The sequence below is a fragment of the Pseudophryne corroboree genome, chromosome 1 (assembly GCF_028390025.1).
Source record: "Pseudophryne corroboree isolate aPseCor3 chromosome 1, aPseCor3.hap2, whole genome shotgun sequence".
NCBI classification, from domain to species: Eukaryota; Metazoa; Chordata; class Amphibia; order Anura; family Myobatrachidae; genus Pseudophryne; species Pseudophryne corroboree.
Window position 1 is genome coordinate 377,343,421 of NC_086444.1, and position 17,414 is coordinate 377,360,834.

General features: G+C 47.1%; 1 protein-coding gene across 2 annotated transcripts in view; it reads left to right on the forward strand.

Moving 5' to 3' along the window:
• GCN1 (GCN1 activator of EIF2AK4) overlaps nucleotides 1-17,414 on the forward strand; it is a 194,420-nt gene that overhangs the window by 74,059 nt on the left and 102,947 nt on the right. For both annotated transcript variants that reach the window (XM_063913142.1, XM_063913143.1), the window contains exons 14-20: nucleotides 11-184; nucleotides 354-506; nucleotides 590-682; nucleotides 14,157-14,232; nucleotides 14,312-14,471; nucleotides 14,576-14,765; nucleotides 16,015-16,142. In XM_063913142.1, coding sequence (XP_063769212.1) covers nucleotides 11-184; nucleotides 354-506; nucleotides 590-682; nucleotides 14,157-14,232; nucleotides 14,312-14,471; nucleotides 14,576-14,765; nucleotides 16,015-16,142 — 974 coding nt within the window. The remainder of the gene's footprint in view (nucleotides 1-10; nucleotides 185-353; nucleotides 507-589; nucleotides 683-14,156; nucleotides 14,233-14,311; nucleotides 14,472-14,575; nucleotides 14,766-16,014; nucleotides 16,143-17,414) is intronic.

A 17,414-nucleotide genomic window follows, 5' to 3' on the forward strand; every position in this document is an offset into this window, starting at 1 on the left:
GTTTTTGTAGTTCATGAAGGAACGCTAATTCATGCAGTTTCGGTACTTACTCAGTGGTGTCAAAAGTTCACTACAGAGGTACCCAAGAAGCTGCTGGAATGGTTTCAGAAAGCTGTTTCTCTGAAAACCAGCACTTCTGGAGTGAGATATTCATATTTCCAGTGTATGCTGGTATCATTCAAAGGTGAGTTCAGGGAATGAATGTGTTCTTCACATTGCCTGTCTGGCAACTCATAACTTGCCACACGTCTTTCACTCTTCTTTAATACACTGTCTACATTCAAAGAAGCATTCTTAAGAACTGAAATGAAAACCACACCTCAAAGTATTCATAGAGTTAATGTACCCCTCAGGTGATACATTGGTGCAAGCTCTGGAACTTTTACCCCTTTTGATCCAGACTGTGGATAAGGCGGCATCACAGACATCACAGATGTCTTTACTGGCAGAAGCTTTGGCTGCTTCTGTTCTTGTATGCAGGATTTCAGTCACTGAAACACAGATTGGTAAGATTACTAATGTTCCTAGAAGAATTTTATAATATTTCATGTTTAAGCTATAAACTGACTTTGTCCCATTTTTCATACAGAAAACAAACTGAACAACTTTTGGCAATTATTGTCTGATGAGAAGAAACAGATTTTTACCTCTGATAAGTTTCTGTCCTCTGCAAATGAAGATTGTAAGTGAAAGTAAAATGGTATTTTCATATTATTGCTTCATTTATATCATTGTGTTTCTGGTGCTGTGAAGTTGATACTGCTTGGTACTATTCTTAATGCATTTGTACAGTATTAGCCCAAATATGGCACTATAAGAATTTTTATGTTTCTAATGAACCCTTTCATTATCACTGTCCTTTTCCAGTTCAGTGTAGCACACAGTTGCTGTTAGCTCAAGGTGACCAGGGCCAGCATAGAAGTGGAGACCGTTCTTATGTCTACATACTGCATGTAGATGTAAGGGGTCTCTCTCATGGTGTGTACACATGGTGAGATATTTTCTTACGATTTTGACTATACAGTCAAAATCGTAAGAAAAGTTAGTGCAGATCGCAAGGTGAAAGTCACCTTGCCATTCCGATTCGATGCCGATGCGCAGTCCCACGTGGTCGGCATCGCAAGACTAGATAGACTGTGCAGGCAAGTCAATTTTGGCTATATCTATAGAAGAGATTGACACTTATCCAAAATCGCACATAAGTCGCACACACACTCATTATGTGCTTGCGATGATGACCTAGCCCCTGTCGTATAGTGAGAATCGGGCATAGCCGAATCTAACCGTGTGTATGGGCCTTCAGACCTATTCTAACCTCTGTATGGGTTAACAAGATTCCGGAAAAGTGGTTGAAGCAGCATTTGGAAGGTTTGCAGTTTTGCTAATCCAGGTCTGAGCTGCTGACCGTAGAGTATCACACTCTTAAGACTTGCGAATATCTGTGGGGAGTGGCTTTGCATGCTTGCCTCATTGGAGCTTGTGCTTCATCCTCAGTGGGCTCGGCATGCTCCGTAGACTGGAAAACAGATATGGAGGACAACAAAAAAGGGAAATAAGCTTGGTCAGCAAATTGACCAGTTGCTAAACACTTAAATAGCTGGGTGAGAGAAATTTGAAGATTAGGTATATCTCATAGATCTCTCCAGAAGTCGATTCCTAGGAGCTTTTTCTCCACCAGCCTTCCTGGAGACAATATAAGGGGCATAGCAACAAGGGAAGCAGCACGCTGCACACCACAGTACAGAGCCCGAAGGTCGGCAGAGTGGTGAGTGACAACCGGGGACCCGGTTCCTATGTGCGGCATGAACGCGGGGTGGGCATACGGACACCCCTGGTGGTGATCCCGTAACCCCCCCCGCGTAGACTAGTAGCGATAGTGAAAATAGGTGATTGTACCTTATTTTACACACTTTGGGGACATTTGCCAGTATAAATATCAGTTTAGCTCCGGTGCCATTGGTAAGGGGCGAAACTTCCTCAGAGCGGGGCCAGCGGCTTCTTGGCGCCATTTCCTGCACACACAGCGCTGCTGCAGGACTGCCAGCTCCTCCAAGGGATCCTCCACGGCCAGACACTGGTACAGGGGTGTAGTTAAGAGGGAGAGCCCTCTGTGAGACCTATATATTAGGCTCCTCAAGCACTATATACCAAATTGCCTCACTTCTAACTATATAATTGTTAGTTCTCAGGCTGGTGCTGGTCCCTCTTCTGAGTATCTCCACACACAGTAGTCTGGGCAGGCTTGTTTGTACCTGCTGTTCTGTGTTTGTGTGTTAATAAATGTCCTCTGTCATGGTGAAAAAAGCTGAGTGCACTGTTTGTCACACCAGGTTTTCCCCCTCCCCTGCAGATTCTCTCATGTTTGAACAATGCAGTCAGCCTTCACAGATAGTCAGGCTTCAGGGGTGATTTGCATGCGCCTGCGTGGCTCAGCTATATGATGGCTGACATGTCAAAAGAACTGATTACTGCTAGACAAGGAAGGCAGCAGTTACAACAATCTATGGCTGTTCTGACAAAAGATAGGGCAGACAGTAGACGTGTTTCCCCTCTATCAAATCCATTACCCCAAAAAAGAGGGTTACCTGATATCCTCTCAGAATCTGAGGAGGAAGTACCAGAGGTAGAGGAGGGGGAAGAGTTGGAATCTAATACTGAATTAGATGATTCCTCTGCTGCACAAGGAGGAGATTTACTTATCATTGCTATAAAGGATGTCTTAAATATTCCTGGGAATGAGACAGATGTGCAGCAATCCTTTTTCTCATCACAGAAAAAGCTGCAGGTCACATTTCCTGATTCTAAGGAACTGGATGATCTTTTTATAGAGAGCCAGGGGAAACTCCTGATAAGAAATTCCAGGTGTCAAAGAAATGAATTGCTACCTTTCCTTTTGCACAAGAGGGGGCGCAAGGTCTGGGAAATTCCCCCTGCTGTCGATGCATCAATATTGTGTCTGTCAAAAAAAGACAGTACTGCCGATTCCTGGGGCTACGGCCTTAACGGAACCCGCAGACAGGAAAATAGAAACTACTGTAAAATCTATTTATGTTGCAGCGGGGGCCTCCCAGAGGCCTGTTATTGTAGGTTGTTGGGTAACACATGCCATTCATACTTTGGCCGGTAACATCTAAGAGGGCCTTGCTGGGGACAAGTCCCTAGCTGATATGGTGATACTAATTTAGCACATACAGGAGTCTGCCCGCTTCCTCTGTGATACCATCAAAGGTATTTGGGTAATAAATGCCCGTACTGCTACCATGGCTGTTTCCGCACGCAGAGTGTTGTGGTTACGTCAGTGGGTGGTGGACGCAGAGTCAAAAAAAGAGTGTGGAAGCCTTACCCTTCACAGGAGATTGGCTGTTCAGTGGTGAATTGGATACCTGGATTTCGAAGGCTACTGCTGGTAAGTCCACGTACCTCCCCTCGGCTACTCCACCGGCTAGATGTTCTTACACTGGGCCGGCTCTGCAGTCCTTTCGGACGCCACACTTTATCGGTAAGGCGCTAGGTGCCTCAAATGCGGCACAAGGTTCAAGAGGTAAGTCTCGTAAACCTGCCATCTCCGCTTCCCAGGAACAGGACGTCAGCCCTGTCTCCTCCAAACCCTCACCATGACGATGTCCCTCCACTCCAGGGGGACCTCAGGGTGGGAGCTCATATGAGATTCTTCAGCTCCATCTGGAACAGCTCCTGCCTGGACGCCTGGGTAAAAGATCTGATCTCCCAAGGCTACAAGCTGGAATTCGAAAGTCTTCCACTTCTCAGGTTTTTCAAGTTGGGTTTACCAGCTTCAGAAACCATGCGCCTCACGTTGCAGGAGGCCATTCAAAACTTAGCCCAGACCCAGGTCATTGTTCCTGTGCCATCTCAACAACTAGGTGGGGGATACTACTCCAGCCTTTTTGTGGTACCAAAACCCGACGGTTCAGTGAGACACATTTTGAACCGCAAATCGTTCAACCCATATCTGCGGGTTTTCAGGTTCAACATGGAGTCTCTGAGCAATGATCTTAGGTCTGCAGGAGGGTGAGTTCTTGGTCTCCCTGGATTTAAAGGATGCTTACCTCCATATACCGATATGGCCGCCTCATCAAGCTTACCTCAGGTTTGCTCTGCTGCAGGAACATTACCAGTTCCAGGCGCTGCCCTTCGGTCTATCCACGGCTCCAAGGGTTTTCACCAAAGTGATGGCGGACTCAGGATTCGAAGTGTGAACATTGTCCCCTACCTGGACGATCTGCTGATCAAAGCAAGATCGAAGGAAGTACTGCTGGACAGCATCTCCCGCATTACATCCCTGCTATCACGCCATGGGTGGATTCTGAACTTTAAATAGTCCCACCTGGAGCCAACTCAGCGTCTCCAGTTTCTCTGGATGATCCTGGACACTGTGGCTCAGAAGGTCTTCCTCCCTACGGACAAGGCGAACGCAATTCAGGAGTTGGTTCGGGCTGTTCTGCAGAAGGACTGGGTGTCTGTACATTTCTGCTCCCGTCTGTTGGGGAAGATGGTGGCCTCCTTCGAGGCCATTCAATTTGGCAGATTCCATACGAGGATATTCCAACTGGATCTCCTGAAGAAATGGTCGGGTTCACATCTGCAGATGCACCAGGTCAGACGTCTCTTGGAGGGGCGGAGCTTCGGGATCCAGGATTGGATTCTCTTGACCACAGATGCCAGCCTTCGGGGCTGGGGAGCGGTAACCCAGGGACAACATTTCCAGGGCCGGTGGTCACTCCTCAAAAGCCACCTCCCTATAAACATACTGGAACTTAGAGCGATCTACAATGCTCTGCTACAGGCAGCTCATCTGCTCCAAGGCCTGACCTTTCAGGTACAGTGAGAAAATGCCACGGCTGTGGCTTACGTCAATCGGCAAAGTGGAACAAAGAGCAGGGCCTGCATGAGGGAGGCATGCAAGATTCTCAGCTGGGCCGAACAGAATGCAAGGGTGGTGTCGGCCATATTCATTCCAGGAGTCGACAACTTGGAAGCAGTCTTCCTCAGCCGTCACGACCTCCACCCAGGAGAGTGGGCTCTTCACATTCAGGTGTTTCAACTGATAACAGATCTGTGGGGCTGCCCACAAATCGATCTGATGGCCTCTCGGCTCAACAAAAAGCTTCAGTGCTATTGTTCCAGAACAAGGGACCCTCTGGCATTGGCAGTAGATGTGCGGACGACTACATGGGATTACCAGCTGGTGTACCTGATTCCTTCGATTCCGTTGCTCCCCAAGTTTCTAAAGCGAATCAAAAGAGGGAGCTCAGGCGATTCTCATCGCCCCAGACTGGCCTCGGAGGGTTTGATACACTGTTCTTCTGGAGATGGCCATAGAAGACCCCTGGCCCCTACCGCTAAGGAAAGATCTTCTTCAACAAGGGTAGTTCGTCTACCCAGACTTATGGCGGCTACGTTTGATGGCATGGCGGTTGAGCAGAACCTTCTAGCTAAGAAGGGCATCCCAGGAAAAGTCATTATCACCATGATTCAAGACAGAAAATAGGTTACATTGAAGCACTACCACCATATCTGGGAACGATACGTCTCCTTGTGTAAGAAAATATCCTGCAGATTTCAACCCGGGGCGCTTTCTGCGTTTCTTACAGGCTAGTGTGGATATTGGCCTACGGTTGGGCTCCATAAAGGTTCAAATCTCGGCCTTGTCCATTTTCTTTCCGAAGAAACTGGTTGCTTTTCCTGAAGTCCAGACATTCCTGCAGGGTGTCCTGCACATCCAACCTCCTTTTGTGCTGCCCAAGGCACCTTTGGATCTAAACGTTGTTTTGTCCTTTCTACAGTCCTCTTGATTTGAACCTCTGATGTCGGTGGAGGACAAATACTTTACGTGGAAGATGGTTATGCTCCTAGCCTTGGCTTCCGCTAGGCGTGTCTCCGAACTTGGTGCTTTGTCCTGTAAAAGTCCCTACTTGGTCTTCCATGTGGACACAGCGGAACTCCGAACTCAACATCAGTTCCTACCTAAGGTGGTATCTGCATTCCACTTGAATCAGCCTATTGTGGTCTGGCGGCTTCAGCCTCTTCCTCAACTACTGAGTCTTTGGATGTGGTGCGAGCCCTGAGAATTTATGTCAAGAGGACTGCTGCTGTCAGAAAATCGGATTTCCTCTTTGTGCTGTATGATGCTCTCAAAGAGGGTCGTCCTGCTTCAAAGCAGTCCATGTCCCATTGGATTAAGCTTACTGTTCAACAGGCCTACGCTTCGGCGGCCTTGCCTATTCCTCGGTCTATCACGGCCCACTCTACTAGGTTTGTGGGTTCTTCCTGAGTGGCTGGCTGGGGAGTGTCGGCCCTACAACTGTGTCAGGCCGCTACCTGGTCAGGGATAGACATGTTTGTCAAGTTTTACAGGTTTGAGTCCCTGGCTGCAGAGGATATCCAGTTTGGACGTACAGTGTTGCAGGTGTCTTAGCACGTTCCCACCCTGTTTGGGAGCTTTGGGACGTCCACATTGTACTAAGGTCCCCAGTATCCCTTATAGATGATAGAGAAAAGAGGATTTTATTTACCTACCGGTAAATCCTTTTCTCGTAGTCCCATAAGGGATACTGGGCGCCCGCCTCTGTGCTGCAACTTTCCTGCAAGGTTTGTCCTTGTGTGAATTTGTTTCAACAGCTGTTACTGTTGTGTTTTGCTAGCTGTTGCTAGCTCATTGTTGTGTTGTGTACTGGTTCGTTAATCTCACCACTCATTGTTTGTCTTGTATCCTCCTCTCAAGTATGTCCATCTCCTTCAGGCACAGTTTTCCTAGACTGAGCTGTAGGGGAGGGCATAGAGGGGAGAAGTCAGCACACCCTGTGGAAGAAATTTAAAGTGCACAGGCTCCTTTGGACTCCTTCTATACCCATTGCACTAAGGTTCTCAGTATCCCTTATGGACTACGAGAAAAGGATTTACCGGTAGGTAATTAAAATCCTCTTTTTTTTTTTTTGGTCCAAAAACCATTAGATCCCTTCGTTTTGAACCTAAAATCTCTAAAGACACATAAAGTGCTTAGGTTCAAAGTGGTGTCTCTTAGATCAGTCATAAACAACATAGGGGGTCATTCCGAGTTGTTCACTCGCAAGCTGCTTTTAGCAGCTTTGCACACGCTAAGCCGCCGCCTACTGGGAGTGAATCTTAGCTTATCAAAATTGCGAACGAAAGATTCGCAATATTGCAAAAAGACTTCTCTGTGCAGTTTCTGAGTAGCTCGAGACTTACTCTGCCAGTGCGATCAGTTCAGTGCTTGTCGTTCCTGGTTTGACGTCACAAACACACCCAGCGTTCGCCCAGACACTCCTCCGTTTCTCCAGCCACTCCCGCGTTTTTCCCAGAAACGGTAGCGTTTTTTCACACACTCCCATAAAACGGCCAGTTTCCGCCCAGAAACACCCACTTCCTGTCAATCACATTACGAACACCAGAACGAAGAAAAAACCTCGTAATGCCGTGAGTAAAATACCTAACTGCATAGCAAATTTACTTGGCACAGTCGCACTGCGGACATTGCGCATTAGCGACTAATCGCTCCGTTGCGAGAAAATAATAACGAGCGAACAACTCGGAATGACCCCCCCATAGAGTGGAACAGGTCCATGGTCTTCATGGACATAAAGGATCTGTGCTTACATGTTTCAGTCTGCCAAGGTCACAAATTTATTTCCGTTTCACAGTTTTGGAGCAACATTTCCATTTGAGAGCCCTGCCTTTCAGCATGATGGCAAGGGTGCTCACAAAGATCATGGCCAATGTGGCCTTGATTTGTCCTTTACCTGGATGATCTGTTTATCAAGTCTGGGTCTGCCTCCTTGCTTTAGGTCCACGTGGGAAAGACCACCTATGGATTAGTGTCCCAACTACCAAAAATCCAGCTTTATACCTAGGCAGCAGATTGTATTTCTCTAACGTCCTAAGTGGATGCTGGGGACTCCGTAAGGACCATGGGGATTAGCGGCTCCGCAGGAGACTGGGCACAACTAAAGAAAGCTTTAGGACTACCTGGTGTGCACTGGCTCCTCCCACCAAGACCCTCCTCCAGACCTCAGTTAGATTCTTGTGCCCGGCTGAGCTGGATGCACACTAGGGGCTCTCCTGAGCTCCTAGAAAGAAAGTATATTTAGGTTTTTTATTTTATAGTGAGATCTGCTGGCAACAGACTCAGCGAGGGACTAAGGGGAGAAGAAGCGAACCTACCTAACAGGTGGTAGTTTGGGCTTCTTAGGCTACTGGACACCATTAGCTCCAGAGGGATCGACCGCAGGACCCGACCTTTGTGTTCGTTCCCGGAGCCGCGCCGCCGTCCCCCTTACAGAGCCAGAAGCAAGAAGAGGTCCGGAAAATCGGCGGCAGAAGACTTCGGTCTTCACCAAGATAGCGCACAGCACTGCAGCTGTGCGCCATTGCTCCTCATGTACACCTCACACTCCGGTCACTGATGGGTGCAGGGAGCTGGGGGGGGGGGGCGCCCTGAGGGCAATATATGACACCTTGGCTGGCAAATCTACATCATATATAGTCCTAGAGGCTATATAGATGTAAAATTACCCCTGCCAGTATTCCAGAAAAAGCGGGAGAAAGTCCGCCGAAAAAGGGGCGGGGCCATCTCCCTCAGCACACTGGCGCCATTTTTTCTTCACAGTGCAGCTGGAAGACAGCTCCCCAGGCTCTCCCCTGTAGTTTTCAGGCTCAAAGGGTTAAAAAGAGAGGGGGGGGCACTAAATTTAGGCGCAATATATGTATACAAGCAGCTATTGGGGGAAAAAATCACTCAGTTATAGTGTTAATCCCTGCATTATATAGCGCTCTGGTGTGTGCTGGAATACTCTCTCTCTGTCCCCCCAAAGGACTTTGTGGGGTCCTGTCCTCAGTCAGAGCATTCCCTGTGTGTGTGCGGTGTGTCGGTACGGCTGTGTCGACATGTTGGATGAGGAAGGTTACGTGGAGGCGGAGCAGAGGCCGATAAATGGGATGTCGCCCCCTGTGGGGCCGACACCAGAGTGGATGGATAGGTGGAAGGTATTAACCGACAATGTCAACTCCTTACATAAAAGGCTGGATGACGTAGCAGCTGTGGGACAGCCGGCTTCTCAGCCCGCGCCTGCCCAGGCGTCTCAAAGGCCATCAGGGGCTCAAAAAACGCCAGTTACCTCAGATGGCAGACACAGATGTCGACACGGAGTCTGACTCCAGTGTCGACGAGGTTGAGACATATACACAATCCACTAGGAACATCCGTTACATGATCTCGGCAATGAAAAATGTGTTACGCATTTCTGACATGAACCCGAGTACCACATAAAAGGGGTTTTATTTTTGGGGAGAAAAAGCAGCCAGTGTTTTGTTCCCCCATCAGATGAATGAATGAAGTGTGTAAAGAAGCGTGGGTTCCCCCGATAAGAAACTGGTAATTTCTAAACAGTTACTGATGGCGTACCCTTTCCCGCCAGAGGATAGGTCACGCTGGGAGATATCCCCTAGGGTGGATAAGGCGCTCACACGTTTGTCAAAAAAGGTGGCACTGCCGTCTTAGGATACGGCCACCTTGTAGGAGCCTGCTGATAAAAAGCAGGAGGCTATCCTGAAGTCTGTATATACACACACTCAGGTTCTATACTGAGACCTGCAATTGCCTCAGCAAAATAGTGCTGCTGCAGCGTGGTCTGATACCCTGTCAGATGATATTAATACCCTAGACAGGGATAATATTTTGCTAACATAGAGCATTTTAAAGACGTCGTCTTATATAGGAAGGATGCACAGAGGGATATTTACCGGCTGGCATCCAGAATTAATGCAATGTCCATTCTGCCAGGAGGGTATTAGAAACCCGGCAGTGGACAGATGATGCTGCCTTTAAAAGGCACATGGAGATTCTGCCTTATAAGGGTGAGGAATTGTTTGGGGATGGTCTCTGGGACCTCGTATCCACAGCAACAGCTGGGAAGAAAAATTTTTACCTCAGGTTTCCTCACAAAAGCCTAAGAAAGCACCGTATTTTCAGGTACAGTCCTTTCGGCTTCAGAAAAGCAAGCGGGTCAAAGGCGCTTCCTTTCTGCACAGAGACAAGGGAAGAAGGAAAAAGCTGCTCCAGGCAGCCAGTTCCCAGGATCAAAAATCTTCCCTCGCTTCCTCGGAGTCCACCGCATGACGCTGGGGCTCCACAGGTGGAGACAGGTGCGGTGGGGGCACGTCTCGGGAACTTCAGGGACCAGTGGGCTTGCCCACAGGTGGATCCCTAGGTTCTGCAAGTAGTATCACAGGGATACAGGCTGGAGTTCGAGGCGACTCCCCCTCGCCGTTACCTCACATCAGCCTTGCCTGCTGCCCTCGGAGAAAGGTAGTACTGGCGGCAATTCACAAGCTGTACTTCCAGCAGGTGAAATCAAGGTACCCCTCCTTCAACAAGGCCGGGGTTACTATTCCAAAATGTTGTGGTACCGAAACCAGACGGTTCGGTGAGACCCATTCTAAAATTGAAATCCTTGAACACTTATATACGAAGGTTCAAGTTCAAAATGGAATCGCTCAGGGCGATTATTGCAAGCCTGGAGAATTTCAGGGTATCACTGGACATCAAGGATGCTTACCTGCATGTCCCTATTTACCCTCTTCACCAGGTGTACCTCAAAATTGTGCTACAGGATTGTCATTACCAATTCCAGACGTTGTCGTTGGTCTGTCCCCGGCACCGAGGGTATTTACCAAGGTAATGGCCGAAGTACTTATCCCGTACTTGGACGATCTCCTTATAAAGGCGAGGTCCAGGGAGCAGTTGTTCGTCGGAGTAGCACTATCTCGGGAAGTGCTACAACAGCACGGCTGGATTCTGAATATTCCAAAGTCGCAGCTGGTTCCTACGACGCGTCTACTGTTCCTGGGTATGGTTCTGGACACAGAACAGGATAAAAAGGGTTTCTCCCGGAGGAGAAGTCCAAGGAGTTGGCGTCTCTAGACGGAGACCTCCTAATACAAATACAGGTGTCGGTGCATCAATGCACGCGAGCCTTGGGAAAGATGGTAGCTTCTTACGAAGAAATTCCATTCGCCAGGTCCCATGCAAGGATCTTCCAGTGGGATCTGTTGGACAAGTGGTCCGGGTCGCATCTTCAGATGCATCGGCGGATAACCTTGTCTCCAAGGGCCAGGGTGTCGCTGTGGTGGTGACTGCAGAGTGCTCATCTTCTAGGGGGCCGCAGATTCGGCATACAGGACTGGGTCCTGGTGACCACGGATGCCAGCCTTCAAGGCTGGGGGGCAGTCACACAGGGAAGAAACTTCCAAGGCCTATGGAAAAGTCAGGAGACTTCCCTACACATAAATGTTCTGAAACTATGGGCCATTTACAATGCCCTAAGTCAGGCTAGACCCTGCTTCAACACCGGCCGGTGCTGATCCAGTCAGACAACATCACGGCGGTCGCTCAGGGAAACCGACAGGGCGGCACAAGAAGCAGGATGGCGATGGCAGAAGCCACAAGGATTCTCCGATGGGCGGAAAATCATGTGTTAGCACTGTCTGCAGTGTTCATTCCCGGAGTGGACAACTGAGAAGCAGACTTTCTCAGCAGACACGACCTCCACCCGGGAGAGTGGGGACTTCATCCAGAAGTCTTCCAAATGATTGTACACCGTTGGGAAAGGCCACAGGTGGACATGATGGCGTCCCGCCTCAACAAAAAGCTACAAAGATATTGCGCCAGGTCAAGGGACCCTCAGGCGATAGCTGTGGACGCTCTGGTAACACCGTGGGTGTACCAGTCGGTGTATGTGTTCCCTTCTCTGCCTCTCATACCCAGGGTAATGAGAATAATAAGAAGGAGAGGAGTAAGAACTATACTCATTGTTCCGGGTTGGCCAAGAAGAGCTTGGTACCCAGAACTCCAAGAAATGATCTCAGAGGACCCATGGCCTCTGCCGCTCAGACAGGACCCGCTGCAGCAGGGGACCTGTCTGTTCCAAGACGTACCGCGGCTGCGTTTGACGGCATGGCGGTTGAACGCCGGATCCTGAAGGAAAAGGGCATTCCGGAGGAAGTTATCCCTACGCTATTTAAAGCTAGGAAAGAAGTGAACGCAAACCATTATCACCGCATATGGCGGAAATATGTTGCGTGCTGTGAGGCCAGTAAGGCCCCAAAAGGAGGAATTTCAGCTAGGTCGATTTCTGCACTTCCTACAAGTCAGAGGTGACTATGGGCCTAAAATTGGGTTCCATTAAGGTCCAGATTTCGGCTTTATCGATTTTCTTCCAAAATAGAACTGGCTTCACTGCCTGAAGTTCAGACTTTTGTTAAGGGAGTGCTGCATAGTCAGCCCCCCGTTTGTGCCTCCAGTGGCACCGTGGGATCTCAACGTAGTGTTGGATTTCCTGAAGTCGCATTGAGTTGAGCCACTTAAATCCGTGGAGCTACAATACCTCACGTGGAAAGTGGTCATGCTGTGGGCCTTAACGTCGGCCAGGCGTGTATCAGAATTGGCGGCTTTGTCATGCAAAAGCCCTTATCTGTATTTTATATGGATAAGGCGGAATTGAGGACTCGTTCCCAATTCCTTCCTAAGGTGGTATCAGTTTTTCATGTGAACCAACCTATTGTGGTGCCTGCGGCTACTTGGGACTTGGAGGATTCCAAGTTTCTGGACGTAGTCAGGGCCCTGAAAAATATATGTTTCCAGGACGGCTGGAGTCAGAAAGTCTGACTCGCTATTTATCCTGTATGCACCCAACAAGCTGGGTGTTCCTGCTTCTAAGCAGACTATTGCTCACTGGATCTGTAGCACGATTCAACTTGCACATTCTGCGGCTGGACTTCCGCACCCTAAATCTGTAAAAGCCCATTCCACGAGGAAAGTGGGCTCTTCTTGGGCGGCTGCCCGAGGGGTCTTGGCTGTACAAATTTGCCGAGCTGTTACTTGGTCGGGGTCAAACACTCTTGCAAGAGTCTACAAGTTTGATGCCCTGGCTGAGGAGGACCTAGAGTTTGCTCATTCGGTGCTGCAGAGTCATCCGCACTCTCCCGCCCGTTTGGGAGCTTTGGTATAATCCCCATGGTCCTTACGGAGTTCCCAGCATCCACTTAGGACGTTAGAGAAAATAAGATTTTACTCACCGGTAAATCTATTTCTCGTAGTCCGTAGTGGATGCTGGGCGCCCATCCCAAGTGCGGATTGTCTGCAATACTTGTATATAGTTATTGCCTAACTAAAGGGTTATTGTTGAGCCATCTGTTGAGAGGCTCAGTTGTTATCATACTGTTAACTGGGTATAGTATCACGAGTTATACGGTGTGATTGGTGTGGCTGGTATGAGTCTTACCCGGGATTCAAAATCCTTCCTTATTGTGTCAGCTCTTCCGGGCACAGTATCCTAACTGAGGTCTGGAGGAGGGTCTTGGTGGGAGGAGCCAGTGCACACCAGGTAGTCCTAAAGCTTTCTTTAGTTGTGCCCAGTCTCCTGCGGAGCCGCTAATCCCCATGGTCCTTACGGAGTCCCCAGCATCCACTACGGACTACGAGAAATAGATTTACCGGTGAGTAAAATCTTATTTTTTTTGAGCTGCTATTTAACAACTGAAAGTAGAACGTTCTCTTGTCGGAAACCCAGATACTTTCATTACAGGGGCTAGTAAAATCTCTGCTGGTTTGAATACTGCGGGCTATGTTGCCTGATTTTTAAAAGGGCAATGCTTTTTACTAGCAAGACCCTGCTAGTAAAAGCATTGCCCTTTTAATTATTGGGCATAAACATGCTCAGAAATATTGGGTTTTACAACCTGGCTCTTCATAAATAAACCCCTCAATTGCAATTTATATGGTTTAATTCGAGGATGTTCCGGTTTGAGTGAGTATTGAAATGGACCAAGTTTCACCACCATCTGACCAGCTTGTTTGTAGGGCTTTTGGAATGTTAAACACTCTAGTCAGAGGACATCTGCAGGCCATAAAAATTCAGTCAGTCAGTGCTATGGTGCTGTGGATAGTGATGCACCAAGATGTGTAGCTGGCCTTAGAAGCTGATTGGCTGGTACTTTCTCTTTCCATTCTCTCTCTCTCTCTCTCTCTATTATGGGGATTACATTTTGAATCTGTTTTTATGGTTGTCTTATTCATTAATAAATTGATCATTACTTTTTTGGGTTTGTTTTTTCGCATATAGGCCTTAGCACACTTCTTCAGTTAAGTGAGAGACTCTTTCTTGACCACATCCACAGGCTACCGGACAACCGAGCTCAGTAAGTTTCTAATATGTGTTACTTGGTGTGGGCATTTTTGAGCACTTGAGATGTACACAAACTGTTATTTTAATTTCAGACCATATTATCATGCTTTGATCGTTGTCCTGCTAAGTCGATCGTGGAAAGTACGTAAGCAGTGTCAGCAGACCATTAAAAAGCTGCTGGGGTCCCTTGGTGGTACCAAGCTATTGCATGGCCTTTTGTTCGAACTCAAAGTTGTCTTAAATTCAAATAAGGTTAGTATAGTGGAAAGACGCAAGCCCTTGTAACAGCTAGCTCTGTCTTAGTAATACACTGTCTTATGGGGGTTCATCTTTTATTTCTCATTTATTTGAACTAGCTGATGCCAAGTGACTCTTCAGCTGTGGAGTCTGAGGAGGTGACAGAGCCTGGAAAGTACCATGTGCCGCCAAGAGTTTTACAAGAGGCAATTCATGTTCTCACCTGTGTGCCAGGTTTGGAGTCTGACATTGTGGAAGCAGAAAATCTGGCTCAAGAGCTTCTAATATTAGTAAACCATCCATTAATTGGTAAGCAGAGTCTAATCAAGCTACTGTAATATATGTGAATAAAATTTGCAATACTTACAGATTAGTCATCTAGAAAATATTTCTAATTATTACCAGTTATTTATATAGTGCACACACATTCTGCAGCGCTTTACTGAGAATATTTGGCCATTCACATCCATCCCTGCCCCAGTGGAGCTTACAATCTATATTCCCTACCACATGTACATGCACACATATTCACGCTAGGGTTAATTTTGTTTGGAGCCAATTAACCTACCAGTATATTTTTGGTATGTGGGAGGAAACAGTGTACCCAGAGGAAACCCACGCAAGCACGGGGAGAATATACAAACTCAACACAGTCAGGGCCCTGGTGGGAATCGAACCCATGCTGTGAGGCAGTAATGCTAACCATTACACCGTCTGTGCCGCCCATCAGTTATGAAATAAAACAAACTTATATAATATGCTGGTCATACAGGTCACAATTATCTGGCTGATCCGCCCAATATCTGCGGACCGAGCACATAATTGTAGCATGTATGCAGGCGACCAATGCAGTAATATCGATCAGTCAGACATGCCGGCTCGTCCAGCATATCCGTCTGATACGATATTCTGAAAGTGTAGAGTCGTCCGCATCAGGCAATGTATTACCTGCCGCAGCTAACCGACAGATATTTCCCCTGCTCCTTCATTCACAAGGGAAGGAACTGCCAATATCATGCCGATATCTCAGTGTATGTGTCTGAGGCTGCCAGATAAAATGCCCATCAGTCTGACAGGCATTTTATCTGTACGTGCATGCCTGGCAATAGTACTATAAAATATGTATCAATTTATGGCGCATACAAGTATCAAGTAACATTGGTGTCACAATAGAAAGGCGAACTCTAAAAAAAATTGTAAATTGATTCCTGACAATCATGGACATAAATGAAATAACCGGATTTAGTGATAGCAGCTGCACTGTTAGGCAGAATATCTGGTGGGATAATTCATGTGAACTGACTGTTTAAAATGTGAGAATCCGTTTACCCATAAACAACAATACTTAGTTGTCCATAACATTACTCCGTGAACCCACGTCCACATCGCTAATATAATATCTATATGATCTGTTCTTTTTGATACATATCGCCTTCAAAGTTTCATTTCTTTTGGTCACAGTGTAACATTAAAACTTTTATTGTGTTCTACTTTGGAAAATGTGAAAATGAGATAATCACTTCTCAGTCTGACCTTTTTTTCTCTTTTACAAAACCAGCCTCTGTGTACAGGGATCTATGGGTAGATCTTCTGTACAAGATGAAGATTGATGCTGCCGAGTTTATAAACAAGCACTTTGATGATGATTTCTTACCTTTAATCACTTCTAATAATAATAGAAACCAGGTCAGTGTACATCAGACTTGAAGAACAAAAGATGACAGAGCTGTAGAGCAGATTAAAGGTGCATACACACTGGGCGTTTTTCCTCCCTGCCCAGCGATATCACCCGAGGTGAACGGCTTTCCATAGCAGGACGCTATGGAAAGCCGCTCACCCCGCTGTTCATCTACCGGTAATACCAGTAGATGAACGGCGGCCGCCGGCGAGGAAGCGGGAGAGCGCATCAGCGCTCACCGCTCATCGCTTGTGCATACACACTGGGCAGCTTTGAGCTGAAAGCAGCTCAACACACCAAAAGTGAGCTGCTTTCAGCTCAGAATTGCCCAGTGTGTATGGGCCTTATGACTGAACAGTTTTACCTTCATATTAAAAAATAATAATAATAAAGCAGAAAACATTTTGCACTTGGTGTTCCTTTTTAAATTACTCTTTTAGAGTAATAAAAATGTATTTCCCATTGTTTATAAATCTGATTTGCTAAGTATTATTGTAATTTTAAGTACTTTGCTTAATGCAGCTGATTTCCCTTCTCATGGAAATTTCTATTAGAGACTGCAGGGCCAGTGAGTTCTGAGTGTCTGTAAAGCAGCCTGTCACTTTGGCAACTTTTCTTATATGCAGACACCGCTAGTATTACACTAGCATCACAGTAGCTAGTTGAGTCTTTGGACCCTATTCAGCACAGATCGCAAAACTTGCTAAAAAGTAGTTGCTGCGATCAAATAGTTGCCGCCCAGAAATAAAGAAAAAACGCCCATTGCAGAAATTGTAAACGCATAACCATTTACAATTACCGGAACATCAAATAAGTTTTCCATCTGCACCATGCAAGGTCATCCACAATTCTGCTAACGCAACAGGCTGGTAGTGGTCATTGCTGACGCTAGAGACCCACCCGAAAAATTCCTTGCCACGCCTGCATAATTAATAAAAAAAAATCACACCCACAAAATGCCATGTTTACTCCCCTAATCACTGGCTTCCTGTCAATCAAAAAGAGGATTTTGGTACTTACCGATAAATCCATTTCTCTGAATCCTCTAGGGGACACTGGAGCGTTCCTTAGACATTAGGGGTGTGAAGCTTGCAACCGGAGGTGTGGCACAATCTAAAATTAGCATTGTCTGCACAGCCGGTTCCTCCCCCTTCACATCCCTCCTCCCTCAGTTTGGAAAATTTGACTGAGAGAATAGGACATGACACTATAGCACCTGGCGAGGAACCGAACCGTACAACCTATCAAACAGCACCCAAGAAACTCTGAACTGAAAAACT